This window comes from Beauveria bassiana, assembly GCF_000280675.1.
Source record: "Beauveria bassiana ARSEF 2860 unplaced genomic scaffold BBA_S00083, whole genome shotgun sequence".
NCBI lineage: Eukaryota > Fungi > Ascomycota > Sordariomycetes > Hypocreales > Cordycipitaceae > Beauveria > Beauveria bassiana.
Window position 1 is genome coordinate 26,989 of NW_007930918.1, and position 17,767 is coordinate 44,755.

The following is a 17,767-nucleotide window of genomic DNA, read 5'->3' on the forward strand; positions in this document are numbered from 1 at the left end:
TCGGCGCAGCGTGAGCACTTCAACATTGTGATAAGGTGCCAGAGGCATATTCATCGTGTGCTATGCCGAAACTCTCATGGCGAAGTGGTTTAATGCAGATTGCTGAATAAATTCGGATGTGAAGATTAGAACAACAAAAGACAGCTGTCAGAGGAGAGGGAGCGGGGTTTCAGATTATGGAAAGGGGCGGTGATTCAAAATAAGACGGGAAAAAAAGTTATGTAAGAAGAGAAGATATCAATAGGCATGAGTAACATGTGCAGGGCTTCAATCAAAATTGAGAGGAATGGATAGATGCCAGGCAATGTTATACACGCCACGACTTGATAGGGAGGATGCCTGTCAACGAACGCTTCTGACAACCAAAGGACAAGGGAAAAGGAGTGATATAGATGGCAGCAATACTACCACGCCAAGGGACCCCCGGCTGGCCGACGGTGTAATGTCTCTGAGCAGAAATCTCAAAGACAGATTAAATTGCTGGAACAAGTAGCCGAGATGAAGTAGCCAACAGCTTGCCGGATGGTTCAGTTAGCAAGACAATGTTGATGCCATGCAAGTCCATTAGACAACAGACTAGCGGCCTCAGTCGACAGCATGAAGGTAAAGGAATAGAGACAAGGGGGGGTGTCGATTGAGTGAACGACGCAAGGTTGGATGAGGAAAAGAGACAACAAGCTGCGTGTGTGAATAAGCCACTAGGAGAAGAACTCGATGCGGAAATATGCGTGGGCAAAAAGGTTTTGTGAGCTGTCTAAGAAAGGACGTCTGCGCAGGCTTGGGTCGGGAACTGACGCTGTGGTAGATTGGTGGCGAAGAACCACTTTGCCGTCGCTTCGGACCGGGCAGGTTGCAAGGTAAACATTCGTGGGGTGCACCAAAGCGGTAGAAATTTACATGATACGAGACACTCAACCAGGCAGCGATACCGGGATGGGTCAAAGAAGGATGAGAGATCTGTAAAGAAAGAAAGAATAATTAGGTGGCATTCCGGGGTTACCATACGCGAGCCGGCCCCTCCTTCATACTGACTGACCTACAGATATGTGACCGACTATCGTTGGCGGTGCCAGAAAGAGCTGAGCGTGGGGGCTTGCGGGGCGCTCCAATAACGACCTCGGTGCGAGTTTCTTTGATCATTAGACAAGATGCGCCTTATCAAAAATAGAGCCTGGGAGTCGCTGTGAAAGCCGCATTGTTCCGCAGCATGAGGGTGTGTGTAGTTCTTTGCGTGATGGCAATAGGCTGTCCACACGGGCCAGAGGCAAGGCAGGTACTTTGGAGCGAGTTGTGTAGGCGGTCGGCGGTCCTCCTTCTATCTGCTAGGCTTAGAGAAGCAGAGAAGAACCAAAGAGGTGGTGGACAGCCAGTTTCCATGATACCCATGTCTGTGCTTGCTCAAGAGTGGCGGTAGAGATGGGGTGTGTGTGCAGCGCAGGCGGCGAGGTCGAGTGTGCAATCCATCCATAGCCAAAGCCCCGCCTTCTAGAAGCAAGTGTGGTGAAGACCCCGACCGAGCTGAAAAATAAACCAATGACTGCTGGATCTCGCAGAACGGGGACGTGTGACGCTGCGATTGCCATGGCGCATCCCCTAGCCGTTCGGCAATACCGACATCGAAATGTAAATTAGAGTGAGAGCTGCAGCAGGGATGCTGCAAGACCGCAGAGGGCTGCTGTTGTTGGTCTACCTTGCCCTCGTCATGCCTTGGTTAGTAGTCATGGCGCTAGTGTCAAATCGCCTGTATCACACTGCCAGAGCGTGCAATGTAGGGAGGGCTTGTCGAATGCAGCCGGCACTGGTGATGTAGACGGTCTAGCGTGTCTTGAAGGACATGCTCGAGGACGCCGGGGCAGGTTCCCGTGCTCCGAAGCGTTGGGCATGCTTCTCTGCAAGGTAAATACCGACTAACAGACGGCCAGTGCTACAGCCCGTGCCGAGGCCTTGACTACATGCTGGCGATGAGACCTACTTAGTAACGTACTAGGGCGCGCCAGGCACCCTTGCCAATGCAGGCAAACTGCCTCGCTTGTGCGGAATGCGGCTGCGACCTGGCGCTACAGGGGACCGTGGTAACTGAACGCTTGGGACGACGCGAGACGGGAGGAGGGCAACCGAGATCTGGGATGAGAGCGGGATCGGACTGCCGAAGGGTCTGAGGACTAAAACAGGCGCAGCGGTGCAGCGGTGCAGTGAGGAACCAGCCACGTTGGGATGCTAGGGATGATCCGAAGATGGTGCTTGCTTGGAGGAAACGCGTTCATGCAGCCCAACGTCCAGGGCTACCCGGCTACCTACCAGTATTACGTGCTTGCCCCAGGCATGCAGGCGCTCGGCCAAACCAGCGTGCAAACAGAGTGTTACAGCGGGACAGAGTGCTCCAGTGCCTTGCAGTGCGCCAACTATGCCACCAGGTACTTAGGTACCTACCTACCTACCACGTGGCCAACGTCTGCAGATGCGCTGTAATAATTAATAAGCCAAGGTGCCCCCCAAGCTGTGGAATCTTGTCCGCCTAAAGCTGCGCCATCGCCAAGCACCTTGCTGAAGCAAACGCACCTGCATTTCAAGTCACACACCTTTCTCCTGTCTGCGACGTACACCTCTCGCAATGGGTACGCATCCACATCCTATTCTCGCCGAATGCCTTTTAGACTCGGCTTGTACTGCTATACCCTCCCAGTGCGCCGAGGCTCTGGCCGGCTTAACGGCCCGTCCCGCGTCAAAGAGGTAGGTATGGTCAATCGGCACACCACGCCCTCACCGTGCTAAGTTAGCACCCAGGCAATATAGCCGAGTACAACCTTTCTACAAAGCCATCAACAAAACTTAGCTTCACAAGAGGCTGTCCACCAACAATATTGAGCACCATTAATATGCTACAAAAGGGCCAAATCGCCATTGACCGGAGCATGGGTCACGATGCTCCGCGGGCCTGTAAGTTCGTCGAATCGGCCAAGGCACGACGAGCTAACGAAAATATGATAAATGACAACCTCGGCGTCTTGGCCATCCTTCTACCTGTTAATAAGTGGTGCCTCTGCTTCGGTTTTGCTATGGGCTAGTGTCGCTGAGGGGCTGGCAAAGCGCTGGCGGAAACGATCGATGGAGACGCAACTGGTTTGCAGGCCTATTCCTGCCAGAACATGTATCTTTTCAACAACTCGTTCTAAGTCTCTTCTACAACCCTCGGTATTTCCTTTATGACAGTGTTTATGTTGATGAAACTGAGTATTTTCTCGAGGCTTTCTATGCCATAGGTCGTTATTTTCTTCTTTTATCAAGAACGAGTATTGGCAGCCTTGCCGAAACTGGTGGCAAGGGTTACAGATACAGCGCTCTGATATACTGGGACAGATGATCGCAGCTTGCCGACGCTGGCGACGATCGAGCGACGATTTTATATGGACCGCTCGCCTTCGGTAACCAGTTTTGGTAATGGTCATACTGACAACCCTCCCGATAACAATACAGAGGAGAACCCTCCTAGGCCGCACAAGCGATAGAAGGTCGCTCATGACAGAGCAAACACGACGCTCCCTCGCCAATTCTGCCAGCACACATGATTAAGTTGTTTATCTGTGCTGGTGTACAAGCACGTCGTGAAAAAGCTGCTGTTCTGCGCAGGAAGGTGAAGGGTAGTATTCTATCTTTAGTGCAGAAAGCGGGCGACCTAACCAGTTAGGTTGTGACTGCTTCGATCACCGCGTCACAGGTAAGCATATTATTTTACATATTAGCTATCTGTCAGCACAGGGCAGGTAAATGCAGTTGTGGCAGAAGTTACTAGAATTTTTATAGCAAGCGATCATCAGCAGCTGTATCCCAATCAAACATTCCCAAGTCCTTCAGTGACAACAACAACGTGTTGTCTGCAGCTTTAACTTACCAAACAGTACCGCTTCCCTCCTCTTGAACAAGCGCCTCGTCCTTGAAATCATTGTCGGTCAGCGGATACGGCCATGGGGGGAACGACCGGCGGCTCATAGTTGGCAATCCCGGACAGCATGAATAGGTTAGTACAGGGGCTATCTTTGCTATCCACCAGATCCTCATATGCAACCCCGGAGATTGGTATGCGAGCCGGTGGCAAGCCCCGCGTAAGTAGCGTTGCCAGGAGGACTGATGTATTGTTTAGGACAAGTCTACCGCTGGATGGCACATTCTCATATAGTCAAGAAGGTCACTGATAGACTCACGCCTAGGACGCTGCCAACTGGTCGCCTTACTGTCTACATTTGAAAGAAATTCGATGCGCACATACCTTTTCATCGTCACGTTACGTAACGGGAAGATGAGAACGCCGTAACCGTATCGTTCCACCGCTTGAAAGAGGGGTTCTGCTGTTTGTTGAAAATAGTCCCATCTTTTTTGTCGTTGTTGCGAGCCCAGCTCAGGGAACATTTCTCTTGCAAACGTTTCGATCACGCCACTTCCGTCTCCATTGTGTACTTCTCTAGTCGCGTTCCGGTATTCGGCCATCAACTGAACCATATAGAAACGTCGCTGGATCACCGTCAAAGTCGGCAAGCTATAATCTTTTATTTCCAGTGTATCACAGCGCTGTAACTGCCACTGCAGCCGCTGAACCCTCGAGAGAGACTTGTCTAGCTTCGCGACGTCAGGGTCTGGCCATCGCAGGGCGTCCACCACTCGCCAGGCATCCTGGAGGCCATTTACTAAAGTGTACTCAGAAATCTCCCTTCGAAGAGGCTCGAAGATATTAGCATCTTTCGTCGTTGAAATCGGGGACCGGCGGTTTCTGTTTCCTGCCAGGACCTCGGACTTTGGGTTTTGCCTTGGCAGAAGCCGCTCGCGTCGATGTCTGCCCTCGCTTGCTGGGCGGTGCCGTTGGCAGCGGGGCCAGTGTGGTAAATAATATAAACAATACAATATTGGCGATATGAGCACCTTCGCAATATTATTGTATTGTCAGAGGGTGCATATTGTATTTCGCAAGACAGCACTGATGCATATTGTATTGTATTGTCACAACCTTGGCATATTGCCAATAAAACAATACATACAATATATTACACGTGACTGCAGCTACTACTACTAACACATCATGCCTTCAAAGTCCCGTATCCCGAACCATGATTTTAAGCACTCTGTTGCTTCAATTACATCACTGCCCATCCGATTTCGACGATCGGTAATGGTTATTCTTGTCCCCGAAAAGAGTCTCTCAGGCTCCGCCGACATGGCAGGAATCGACAGTATATCCACTGCCATTTTACTCAAATTTGGATACGTCTTTTGCTGTGTTTCCTCTAGCCACCATGTAAGAGCGCCTGTGAATTTATAGACCCGCTCAGACTTGCAATAGTGCTCGTACTCGTCTGTCATAGGTGCCGGCTGTAGATGCTTGTTCCTCCATTGTAAGAACTCGTTTGTAGCCATCGGTTCTGGCTCAGATAATGGAAGTGTCTCCACAGGTTTATATTCATCCCAAAGCGCCGCAACCAACGTCTTCGATGGTGCCACCCACTCCCTCTTCCAATTCTCATGTATATAATGCCATTCATACGACGGGTGGAGCACAATAGCTGCAACATAGGCTGGGGATTCGTCCGTAAGGCGATAGTACTTGTCCAGTTTTGCCCAGCCAGAGTTGTACATTGGCGCGGCACTATCAACGCCTTGTGTACCCGGCGGGTACGAAGTGATGATCAGCCAAAAGCAACCGATGGCTTTCGCTGGGCGGGTCTCGTTATGGGCTATCTCAATGCGGCAACGTATCGGCTGAGACATCGCTCTTTGCTTTCACCCCTCGGCGGAATACCGGGGAACACGATCCATGCCCCCCCCCCCCCAAACCAATCGCGCATCTGGGCTGCGCCTTTCCCAATAATACCTACGCCAGCGGCGGCAAGAGGCATGTATTCACGTTCTGTACATATTGGCATTTTGAATAATTGGTGTTGGGCGCTAAATAAGCCACTATTATGCGTACTGTGCTTCTCTAATAAGCCTAAGGGGAACGCCTCGGGCAACTATATGCATGTAGCTGGTCGTTTACTGTCTTAGATATCTTTTCTAAGAGCTGCGCGTGAGTATCTGTATACGCCTGGAAGATGTGTGAGCGGCATTGCGGGTTACTTGAATTTCCATGGCAGTGCTTAGGCAATATATCTGGCAAACTGGCAGTCTGAATTCTGTTGTCCTATTCAGCCACGTATTTATGCAATAAAAGGCTTCAGTTAGGCACGTCTAAGGTTTCTGGTTGAATACTCTTAGCCACTGTGCTATCCGGTTTGAGTGATCATATATCTAGATCTAAGCGCAATTCTCCCTTCGTCATTTCTAGGATGCCCCATGTAATGGTCCTGTCGTCCCGTGTCCTCGGTGGTCTTGACAGGGGCGTCAATCAGCCAGTTGGATTTATGGGCAAAATTCCAGATCCTAGCGTCAGGAAAGTCGTGCGCGAGGAGATCTTTAAGCAGGTGAAGCTTCGGGGACGGTGCGGTTTGACATTCAGCTGCGTTGGGTCCTTGGGTTTTTTGAGCATCCCATGTGTGATACGGATGTGCACCGAGGCCAGGGATGGCGATGATCCTGCATCGTAATCAGTAACGCGTGCAGGTCGAATGAGCAGTTCCAACGGAATCAAACTTGGCATCATCTTTCCCAGAGAGAATTTGCAGTGTCCCAAAGCGATTCTCATCGCGGGGTCGACAGATCTTGCCAATGACGCGATGGAGCGACCTGGCGAGGAGGAGCGTCACTATGGCCAAGCCAGCGCCCCCACCAAGTAGTCATCCATCTCTAACCTGTCGTCATTTTAAGAGTCGAGCTTGGAAAAGACAGACTGTGAAGCTACGAAAAGAGTGCGACGATTGCACAAGCGTGTGACTGCCTGAGAAAGGTTCGTAAACGAAATGATGGCGCAACAATGCACAGCGGATGGGTTGGGACGCCGCGAATTTTATTCCTTCGCGGATGCATGGCTGCCAGTCGTGTAGTACTTGTTAAAGTGCCGGCCGGGATCGATGCTTGTGGTACCTGTATAGCGCTCTGGGAACTGCACGGCTGAAGCCTCCCCGCCATAGCAGCGCTGGTTGCTGCCATAATACCTCGCCCAAGTGCAGGCGGCAGGCCTCAGCTTTCACCGACTAGAACAAGGACAGTAGCAATACATTGGGAGTGGCTGTGTCATTCTGCTATTTCTGTATGAAGTTGCAGTTCAGCCCCTTGGCAACCCAACAAAACCCTGCCACAACGCGAAGCCCACCGCAACGCTCGATGTCACACCAATCATTGCAAAACCCGCCAGCCACGTACAACTACATGTGCTTCCCTTCCTACCATCACTTGCGTGCCTGTGTCTCACACGGCCACGGCTCTGCCGCCGTGCGCTTGTCTTCCTCTACTCCTACGCGGCGCTGCTCTCGCACGAGAGCGATTTCCTCATCGCTCAAGAAAAGCACATGCTGCGCCAGAGATAACATGGTGCGGGTGGCGGATACTCGTCGAGCAGCTGGACACCGAATACATCTGCCCCGCATCGACCAGCGATTTGTCCACGGGGAGCTGCGTCTCTGAGTCGTCTGAACGAGATCTGCGCCCCGGCACGGACGCCGATGCGCGGATAGATGGCTCGCTGGGATCGGTACCGCGCCTGTTTCCACGATCACTTTGCTTGGCTGGCCAAGCAACATTATTCATGGCCATTGTCCTGACTGCCATGCAGGTCGGGCTGGCGACCGAGTCCCTCGGCCACAATCAGGCGTTTCGATCTGCGTCGTACGGCTTCACGGGGTTTTCTGTTCTGAGGGGCCTCATTGCCGGCCCAGTTATTGTCCTTCAATTCTGTGCCACCTTTCTATGGAACTGGATGAAGGCTCTCCATCGGAAGGGAACACCTTACTCTGGTGTGCGCTCCGTATAAACGTCAACGAAAGTAAGATTACATGACGAAGTCGAAAACCGAAGGATGAATGAACGTCGGCAATTTGATCGCGCAGCTAGCCTGGTCATCACGGGCGAACCTGTCAAGAATTTTGCGAACACGCGACATGTCCGAAGCATCTTTGCCGACAAAGCGATGCACCGAATTATGCACGCGTTCACCATCATGGACGCCGTTATCATGGGCTGCTCACAACGGGCACGAGGCTATTGCTAGCTGCTGCTTGAGGCGGGCGCTAAAGCCGCCTCCCCGCCTACCCCCACCACGATCGCATTTACATAGGTGGAAAGTGGCAAAGAGCACTGGCATAATGTACACTCACGGGCAAGACTACCAAAAATTCGAGCCCATACAGCGCCTGTAAGGCGATAGAGATGCCAGACTCAATGGCGTTGTTGCTAACCGCTGGGCCTATCGCCGCGAGGCACGTGGGTGGTGATGCCTCACTTGGGCAAAGGATGCCCGTTTGCTCGAAGTAGTATATGGCAGCCAGTCGTTTGGTCCAGTCGTATGGTGTAACCTCGCCACATGGAGAAACGCCTGCCCGGCGGCAGGTGTGCATGACGGCAGGCGAGATAAGGATTTCTTCTGCACTAGTCACACGCGCCAGCTGCACACACTGGGGGAGCATCAAGTAGCTCATACTGTCAGAGTTATACAACAGAATTCTGTGCCAGAGCATCAAAGGACACTCTTCTTGTGCATGCGTGTACATTGCAACCGCTTCAGGTGAAGGTACAAGACAGGGGAGCTGGCACCTCCAGAGAATACATTAGTCGCACACGCCAGCCGCCCGTGGTGCGCGTCTTGGCAGCCAGGGTAGCGTTCGCCTGAAATGGGATGAAGGCCACACGCCCGTGCATGCTCGGTTGGGGTATGGCCAGAACTTCATTGTGTTTGACGCACTCACCACTTGTCACAACACTCCGAGTCGATAATTCAATACTGTATCTCTGGCGCTAAATATCTTTAGATGATGCCGGGTGGCAAATTGCTAGAGTAGCACGTGTTCACGTAGCCTTTGAAGAAGGGGACCGTAGAAAGTGGTAGAGAGCTAACGGACTGGAAAGCGCGTGAGGCTCCTAGAGCGAGTGCGAGAACTAACGAGGGAGTTCGTTGTATCTCATGCATCCGGAAACATAGACCAATCATGACGACTGGTCAAGCGATGCAGATAGCTTTCAAGGCCAGCAGGATTCTGGCACTGATTAGTCTCAATATGCATCTCCCGCGCCGGCGAGCAGTCGGAGACGTGCAGGGCCCCGTGCAATTTGCCCCCAGCTGTCAGACATCGGACGAAGACGAGCCTACGGACCCTATAATGTCGAGTGGAAAATGTCTATAATCGTCGGCGGTGGGCAAGCGAATTAGTAGCCGGTATTGAGATCCGATTCTACCAAAGGACGCGGTCACTTCAATCGATTGCTCCAGCCGCGAAGTTCACAGCGGGGCTATGGACAGGGAGTCTGCTGATGTTAGTGAAGCCCGCGACGGGGAACCGAGATCCTTGCATTTCGCCATTGCCGGGTGTTTGCTTCCCATTCCACAGCAGCAATGGTCGTCCCGCCTTCAGGCATTCCTTGTATTCATCAGAAGACACGTGTGTGTTCGTGTAAAGAAGAGGCTTGCTTGACTCACATGAGGCTGAGTCAGGGGTGCTACATACGAACGACGCGGGGTACAGCGGCCGGCCTGTAAGCTACTTTGATTGGTTTACTGGCGGGCAAGAATACTCAACATGGTAAAATGAATGTAAATGAGCATCATTCTACTCTGAAAGACTGTAGGAATTAAACTTCTTTCGCACCAAGCCAACTTTAGAGCACTATTGATAACTCATATGGTCTAGTTTAGACCGTGAACATGTCTTTCTGATTACTCACAAGCAAGAGCGCCATCCTCCGACTAAAGTTATTCGATTAGTGAATATCAACATCGCCAAAGTCCCTCAAAAGATCCTCAAGCTGTAAATCTGCTCGCTTAGCCTCGCTGTCATTGCCGCCAGCAACGGGTAGCAAGCCTGTCACAGCTACAGTACGATGCAACACGCCAGCTTCGTTATGACGCACCCGATGAAAATACTTCACCATGTACATTGGCACCGCCAGCCTATACAGCCTAAACGCAGCACGGATACCGCTCAGAGTATCGGCCGCCGGCGGTAACGTCGGATGCATCTCAAAGAGGCACTGACAAGCACGGACCAGCGAGTCCATTTGCACAGGCGCGTCTGGCTCTTGCAGCAGGACGTAGGCAGCAGCTCCCAGAGCGTAAGTGAGGTAGTACTCGTAGCGGACTTGGCCATGGGCGCGAAATGACCAGACCGTCGACACCAGATGGCCGGCATGTGCGGCACATCGCTCCCGAGGGCCGAATCGGCCAAATTCTTGTTTTGTCATGTGAGTAAAAGGACGTAGGAGAGTCATGCTCACCGTCTCCAGGTGGATGCTATTCAGTTCTCAGTCATTGTGCGTCTCTGTAGTACTTTGGGGCGGTCGACTTACTGCAAAGCAATGACGGACGGCAGCACAGACTGCTCAAATCGCAATTCATCGGGAAGCCCGTATTTCCAATTGAGCAAAGCGTCGTAGAGCTTCAATGCATAGCCCGGCTTGGATACAGCGTCGGTGCCGTTCTGGTCGGGATGTAGATAGTTTAGTATCAATTCGACAATCTCCGAAAGCGCAGCATCTGCCTCCCTGATAGCCACCTGCATTGATGGCTGCATCTGAAGGCTCAGCGGGTAAGGATACCAACAGTATCCTGCGGAATCAGTCTGTCGAAGTGTGAAACTGCTCTCACGCCACACTTTCTCAATCTTTGGCGGGCGGGTCAACTTTCGAATACCAAGCGCCTCAGTAGATCGCCTAGCCAATGTCAACACATGAGCATCATCATGAGCTCGGGCTCAAAAGTCCACTCACCATTCAGTGCAATACATTCCCCACATACACCAAGAAGTAGCTTCTCGCTCCAGCCTCCGTCGAGGCTCGGGCACCGTCTGGTCAGTAAGCTCGTCCATGTTCCTATCGTTGAGAATTCTATAGACATCCATGCATCGCGCCAAGTCTTGCAGCGTTCTTGCGCCAGTACCAAGACTAGCCTCATAGATGAGCAAAGAGTATAGGCCTTGCATAAGAGCAATGGATGGCCGGGGGCAATTTTGCAGGTGAAGCTCAGCTTCCTCCGCCCACAGCCTCCCCCTTGTTTTGGGATCCGCAGGGTCTTTGTATGTTGCTGGGTCCATCGAGTAGAGCTGAACGCATTAGAGCAAATCAACTTGCAGGTTGTGTTTTGACTTACGCAGCTCAAGGCTAGTAGGCAACTGACCAGAAATGGAGAGCAAAAGTCGCTGTCGGTATTGTCGTCATAGTCACCTTGATTCCCTCTTCTGATCCTTCTAACATCCTCTTCGAAGATTGGTCGATAGATGATACGCTCCACAATATTGTCCCAGGTGAAGAACAAGTTGAGCAAATGATTCATGCGGCGATCATCAGTAGATACCCTGGTCCAGTTGGACAATGGCAAATCATGACCTGATACATCCACAAAGAGGCTTGGATCTACCCGTCGGTAGTAAGCATCAGTGTCGTAGCGTTTCTCAAATATAAAGTCCCAGTCTTCGTATCTAACAATACGTCAGCAGTGGATCCAGCATCGTACTATGGGCATCACTCACGGGGACGTCAACAGTGGACGGGAAGCAGAAGCAGGATATTGTCCCAAAGGCGGCCCAGTGGCTGCAAACGCTCGAGAAGAGGATTGCAGCAAGAGGCTTGCACCGGCTATATCACCAACGGCAGTGTCAACGCTTTCAGCTTCTCTAATTCTCTGCGCAATTTGTTCAGCGTGCACGCTGTCTCCGCGGCGTATCAGGTCAACCACGCTCGCATAGTTTTCTGTGCGTTCCCTTTTGAGCTGCTGAGATGTGACACCAGGCGGAGCAGTGTAAACACAGGACCAGTTTCTTCTGGCACATTGGCGGCACTGTGGCCGGGCGCTATCACACTATACTCTTTGACATCAGCACTGGTCTCTCGTGCTCGACTGTACGCTCATCGAAAATGATTCAAGCCCGCCTGCTTTCCTTGACTGGCGAGCGCGCTGACTCTTACCTTGGTTTTTCGTGTCCTACAGCCTGAGGTTTCGAGTTAGTTTGCAGTAACAATCCATAGCGTGAGGCTACATACTGTTGCAAGCATTGCTTACTAGCCGGCGTCTGCGGGGTGGCGGTGCCTCTGGTCGTCGCTCTTCTTCACCCGGTGGTCTGGGCAAAAGTCTTGGTAGTGAGCCTCGAGCTTGAGACATTTTTTGTGAGCTTCAAGAGCTTCAAGAGAGGAGGGCATCCTGGATTGAAGTGGTGAGGGATGGCAGTCTACTTATACAACGGCAGAAAGCAAGCGTTACGTAAGTTGTGGCTTGGTTTTGCACAGATTGAGAAGGAAAAAGCATCATTTTTCACTTTTGACAGCAATTATTATACAGTTTTGGAGGTTTTTGAGAAGGAAACGCTGTGGCATGGCCAATTGGGCGGCTCGGAGAGAGCTCCGGACTGCAATATCCACACGCTGGGTCATCACTTTGAGGGCTTGATGTCTCACTCATGCCTTACACATTAGAACCCTCTTTGTGTGATATGTACCGAACGGAAAGTTCCACAACTTCAGGATCAGCATATTTATTGTCAATAAAGTGCTGAACAAAGCATCCACATCCGGGCAATGGCTAGTGCGGGCAGTGTCTGCGGGATCGACATCGCAGTTTATCAGTAATGCCCTGATCTTGAGTTTTCCGAGTACTGAGGACTGGTGACCTAAGGTACATTTTGTTAGCGTTTTTAGTAGATCAATTACTAACGTACTATTCTACTCTATGTCTACCTAGTAAGCCACTAGATAATAACCCTTCTATTATAATACTATTAATTTAGCTATTTTACTTTCTAAAACATGGGACTCATGCTTCACCGAAAAAGGGTTCCCGCAAGTGCGGGGTACACTAATCTTACGGCGGGTATGTCGTCATGCACCGCCAACACAGCAGCGCAACGGGCCGTCACACGTTTCCACTGTAATAGTGGCATGTCTTTCTTCTCCGCTCCACAGATAATGCCCCGCAAACTTCATCCGACATGATCATATCACAGCTTTTTGGCTCGCAGATTATGTCCAGACGTCGGCAAGTTAAAACCGCGTGCCAGCGCTGCCGCCAGAAACGAGAAAAGGTGCGTCCTCTCATCCCGCCTTGCTTACGCGCAAACAGACGCCCCGCCCGCCACCAGCTCCCTTTTCTGCGAATATTGTCCTACCATTGCAATTGATGCCATCTCATATTTGTATGTATGACGCTGACACCTGATTTCCCGCTCAGTGCAACGGAGAACAGCCCTGCAACCGATGCGAGCGACAGGGCGAAATCTGCGAGTACAAGCGCTGCGAAAGGGTATCAAAGAGCGAACTGCGCGCTGAGATTGGAAGACTGAGGCAGCGTCTGGAAGATGCCAAGTCGCAGCGGGCTCAGGGCAGCAGCATCACGACGAACGATAGCGCCGCGCTGCAGGGCTGTTTCGATGCCGTCAAATGGTCTAATTTGGACAAGGGTCCTTTTGTGCTGCCGGGAGGGGATCGAGCCGCATTCTTGTCTGGTTCGATGTCGGAAGGGATCCCGCTGACAGCTTCGTCCTGCTTTGACCAGCTGCTCTCCTGGCGATCTTGCCATCCTACGTTCCAGCAGAGTAACGCGTCGACGTCATCTTCATGGCCACCCTCATATCGTGAGCTGTCACTTCCATTGGCACCGCTTGATGCATATGCGACGCTGGCGCAGACAGACAGGTGGACGCAGGTAGGGTGGACTTGCGCACACATCCGGCACTTGTTCGACGTCGTTTTCACTTGGGACAGTGTCTCTTTTTATATTCTGCGCAAGAACGAGTTTCTGCAAGACTATGATGCCGGTTCTTCCCGCTTTTGCTCGTCAGCTTTGGTACACGCATTGTTGGCGCTCTCTACGAGGCTGGCCAACGAGAGAGAGGATGACTCCTACCATTTGCCCTCTGGCTGGCTCGGAAGCAAGTATTTTCTGCGCAAGGCCAAAGCTCTGCTTCTAGAGCAAGGATCGGGCCAGAGCTTGCCGGACATTCAGTCTCTGGGTATACTGGCCCTTTATCACATTCGATGTGGCCCCGAGAACGAAGCAAGAGAGCTGGCCGAATTGTGCACCGCGGGCATCCGCTCATTGTGCCTTAGAGAGTGCGATGCAAGTGAATTGGATGAGCTATATGTCAAGGTTCGAGTGACAACGTACGATGGCGCAATATCGCTTCTTAGGTGTGTTTCAGGGATTCGCCTCTGCTACTTCATGGCATTCAACCATGACTAATCTACATGCTAGGATGTTTGATCTGACCACTGGGGTGCTGTTCAACGAAGCTGGAAGCACTTTGAAAGATTCCTTGATACTGGACCAACTCCTATGCAATGACGCAGGAGCAGGTACAATGCGTCCAGGTAAGCCGGTGCTGCATTTGGAGAAACCAATAGAAGCCAACGTTTTTCTTTTCAGATCTTTCTACTGCGATAAACTTCCAGCCTGAAAACCCCCACGATCTCATTGCCAAACTGTTTCAGCTCACAGAAATGGTGTACAAGGTCATCGTTGCGAAACGAAGAGCCTCTCCATCGATAAAACGGTACATCATTGCAACATACCAGAAATGTCTCGAGTGGTACCGCGAGATATTCGAGCTCGTTGGAAACGGCAGCAGCCGGAGTCCATTTATTCTCTTTATTCAGTAAGCTGCCATTATCGTGACTTAATTGAGCATGCTAACGACGTCGCGTAGCATGTACTACCATTTTTGTATTCTCTGCACCTTTCGACCAATTGTCGGTTTCGACTTTGCCTCTTCTGAGGTCCAGCCTCACGAGGTGTGTGTGCAAGCCGTACAGTCTATCCTTACCCTTGCCCAGTCCTATGACGATCTCTTTACACTACAGCGCGTGCCAGCTTTGGTTCCGTACTTTGTATGCGCTTCTGGACTCTTTGGCCTCGCTATCGAAGATAGCAAAGAAGACATGGACTTTGTACAACTGCGTCCCATGGCAGCAATCAGTCCGCAGCAACCCCATCCACCAAACTTGCAAGTAGCCGGCTTCTTTCCTCCCGAGACGACAGCACCGTTAGAGATAAAAGTTTCGACGGTGGTCCAGGCCCGGCTTTTGCTGTCAAGAATGGGCGCAAGTCATCCTGCGGCGGCAATAGCCAAAAAGAAACTCAACCAAAGTCTAACAGCTTGGCGGCGGCGGTCAGGAGGAGCTGGGTCTGACTGAACGCAGAGTTCATCGATGCGACGGCTTATTGCACATCCACCGCTGAAGATTTATGATCTTCAGCGTGTATAAAATTTACCCACATGCAAAGCATTCGGTCGGAACTAGTCGAAAATGATGACATTATATAATACAAGTACAAGCAGCTGGGCAACTTCTCGGCGGCTGCTCTCTGTGCGGCTTTCTTCTGCTGCCATCCTCTGCGTTTCTTTTCACGGCGCTCCGCCTGCCTCCTGCTTGCATTTCGGATGGCCACACAAAATTGCCTCATCACGTTTCGCAGCAATCTCTCGGCGAGCCAAGTGCTCGCCGTCAAAGTGGTCGTTAAGTACCGGCGGACGGCACCATTTAGATTTTCGCGCCTCAACTGACAGCTGCTCGTCACCAATGCAGCCTGGACACTGCGTGACCTCCATAAGAAGCGGGAAGAGATCTGGCTCGAAATCTAGTTCCGACGGTGCGTCACTTTCCGGCGACTCTTGCTTGATGGAAGCCTCGACCCTGGCTGGCCGTTGCCCGCGTCTAGTTCTGCCTGTTTCCTTCTTATCGCATAGAGCCACCACAGCTCCTAAGAATGCATACTGAGGCATCTTTCAACTGAATTGTGACGATATTTTGGCCCCCGAAGCATGCAGTGACCTGCAATCAGAATCCCAAAGTGCAACGAGTTGGTCCACTACATGCTCCCGTAGATCGTCCCAGTACCGCCCCGCCAGTGGAGGCGATGCCGCCCAGCGCCCCTGCCGCTGCGCTCTGCAGCGTGGCGAAAACACGGTCATCAACTGCAGCCGCTGCGGAACCCAGGCCCTCCGTTGTTTTGCGGAATGGGACATACTCATCCGATGTATTGGCCTTTATCTACAGCGACACCGCTTATCCTTGATCCTCTCTCCGGAGCGCGAGCAGATCTCCACTGCCGATGCTGGAATTTGACAGTCTTTTCGAATATTATTGGCTAGATTGATGGACGACGCCAACAGCGCCTGATTCACTTGCCCGGAAAAGCAGCAGCCGAGACAAAGGTTTAGACGATGTCTGATAGTCAACGTTTGTTCTAGGAGTTCCGTGGTAGAAACAGGCACGCTTCAGCTCGACATCTCAGTCACTGTGTCTACCAACACTTGCACTCCCACTCGTCATAGAACATATCGCGTCTTTTTTTGCATGTCCTTACTGAATTTTTGATGTGATACTTTCTTTCTCGCCAAATTCAGGTCGCAGATTTTCCCACCACTTGTAAACCAACATACATCATTCCTACCGCAGCCGAATCTACAATGTCCTACCAACGCAAGCCGTGGTCCAATTCTGACTTTGTTCAATCCCAAAAGTCCCACGACTGGATCGAAATTGCTCAGAAACTAGGTTCAAGAACAGCAAAGTAATGTCGCGAGCGCTACCACCAGAATCTGGAGCCGCCCTTGAACCACAAGCCTTTACACCTGAAGAAGGGGCTCAAATCGAACATGTCGTGCTGGAGATCGGCAAACGCTGGACCAAGATTGCACGCAAGCTACATGGTCGCAGCGCTAACTCTGTCAAAAATTGGTGGTATGAAAGGCATAGTCTCCGCATACAACCCGTCACCAAAAGAAGAATCCTGTTAGGGAGGAGTATTGCAGCCGAACCGGCACAAGAGAAGACATAATACGGGCATTACCACCACTAAATACGACGCCGATTCACCGCCGGCCAGCGTTTTGGCTCCCCTGCTCGCTTAAGTCTCCAGACTACGAAGCTTATCCAAGCACAGCATTACCATACAAAACTGCTGTCATTCAACATCAAGGTATCGAAATAACATCGCCACGAGCGTCGCCCGGACGCTTTTTGTCTAGCACTGATACAACGCGCAGCGTGAATTCTTCGGTGCAGCATCCAGGTTTGCCCACTATACCAAGCTGCCCAGTGCACCAGCAAAGTTCCGACAGCATGAGCAAGGAGCAGATGAAGCTGTCTTTCATACTGGGCTGAGCTGCAAGTTGAAAATACCCTTGCTGCATAAATGTACAATTGATAGAGGAAAATCGAATTCATATCTGTACTTGTACGCTTGTCATGCATCTGAAATGTAGCTATCCGGGTCGGTCACAGGTGAACTGACGCTTGCAAATATTTATTGGAATTGGAGATGATATTAAATTCACATGAGAGCCGCTATTGCTGACCTGGGGCCGCACACCAACCAGCCGCACGCGTAGCAGGATTTCCACTCCTTTCAGCAAGCCCTGCCTCAGCTGCACACTAAACGGCAGCAAGCAACTACCAACCAATTCGCTCAGCGAACCCTGTTAAACATCGGCTTATTTTGGTAACGTTTCATTCTCCATGAAATCTTTTGGTGTTCGCCTAATTGGCAGAGGATATATCTCATCCTACACATTCGGTTCAATACTTTTGTTATACGGAATTCCCATGGACAGAACAAACCATGTCGATACGGGTTGGAAAGCAATTGTCGTTCGTGGAGCAGTAGTCATAGTGCCGATGTTGTCGGCGCACTAAGACATAAAAGTCGGCC

At 51.4% G+C, this 17,767-nt stretch overlaps 6 protein-coding genes across 6 annotated transcripts; 3 read left to right on the top strand and 3 right to left on the bottom strand.

Annotated features, from left to right (window-relative positions):
* Nucleotides 1-2,611: 2,611 nt before the first annotated feature.
* On the top strand, nucleotides 2,612-3,361 carry BBA_10044 (uncharacterized protein; the record flags this gene model as incomplete). Its single annotated transcript, XM_008605141.1, has 4 exons — nucleotides 2,612-2,615; nucleotides 2,684-2,734; nucleotides 2,794-2,937; nucleotides 3,066-3,361. The coding sequence occupies 4 exons, from the start codon at nucleotides 2,612-2,614 to the stop codon at nucleotides 3,359-3,361; spliced, it is 495 nt and encodes a 164-aa protein (XP_008603363.1).
* Nucleotides 3,362-3,736: 375 nt separating this feature from the next.
* BBA_10045 (transposase-like protein) lies at nucleotides 3,737-5,754 on the bottom strand (the record flags this gene model as incomplete). The annotated part of the gene is made up of 4 exons (XM_008605142.1): nucleotides 3,737-3,786; nucleotides 3,890-3,930; nucleotides 4,265-4,838; nucleotides 5,064-5,754. 4 exons carry the CDS (start codon nucleotides 5,752-5,754, stop codon nucleotides 3,737-3,739), a joined length of 1,356 nt encoding a protein of 451 aa, XP_008603364.1.
* Nucleotides 5,755-6,323: 569 nt separating this feature from the next.
* On the top strand, nucleotides 6,324-7,891 carry BBA_10046 (uncharacterized protein; the record flags this gene model as incomplete). Its single annotated transcript, XM_008605143.1, has 2 exons — nucleotides 6,324-6,446; nucleotides 7,481-7,891. 2 exons carry the CDS (start codon nucleotides 6,324-6,326, stop codon nucleotides 7,889-7,891), a joined length of 534 nt encoding a protein of 177 aa, XP_008603365.1.
* A 1,940-nt stretch (nucleotides 7,892-9,831) lies between these two features.
* BBA_10047 (fungal specific transcription factor) lies at nucleotides 9,832-12,223 on the bottom strand (the record flags this gene model as incomplete). The annotated part of the gene is made up of 7 exons (XM_008605144.1): nucleotides 9,832-10,360; nucleotides 10,417-10,779; nucleotides 10,837-11,168; nucleotides 11,216-11,543; nucleotides 11,595-11,923; nucleotides 12,031-12,053; nucleotides 12,106-12,223. 7 exons carry the CDS (start codon nucleotides 12,221-12,223, stop codon nucleotides 9,832-9,834), a joined length of 2,022 nt encoding a protein of 673 aa, XP_008603366.1.
* An 823-nt stretch (nucleotides 12,224-13,046) lies between these two features.
* On the top strand, nucleotides 13,047-15,246 carry BBA_10048 (nitrate assimilation regulatory protein nirA; the record flags this gene model as incomplete). The annotated part of the gene is made up of 5 exons (XM_008605145.1): nucleotides 13,047-13,139; nucleotides 13,286-14,217; nucleotides 14,309-14,424; nucleotides 14,480-14,708; nucleotides 14,760-15,246. 5 exons carry the CDS (start codon nucleotides 13,047-13,049, stop codon nucleotides 15,244-15,246), a joined length of 1,857 nt encoding a protein of 618 aa, XP_008603367.1.
* A 212-nt stretch (nucleotides 15,247-15,458) lies between these two features.
* BBA_10049 (uncharacterized protein) lies at nucleotides 15,459-15,836 on the bottom strand (the record flags this gene model as incomplete). Its single annotated transcript, XM_008605146.1, has 1 exon — nucleotides 15,459-15,836. The coding sequence occupies one exon, from the start codon at nucleotides 15,834-15,836 to the stop codon at nucleotides 15,459-15,461; it is 378 nt and encodes a 125-aa protein (XP_008603368.1).
* Nucleotides 15,837-17,767: the final 1,931 nt, after the last annotated feature.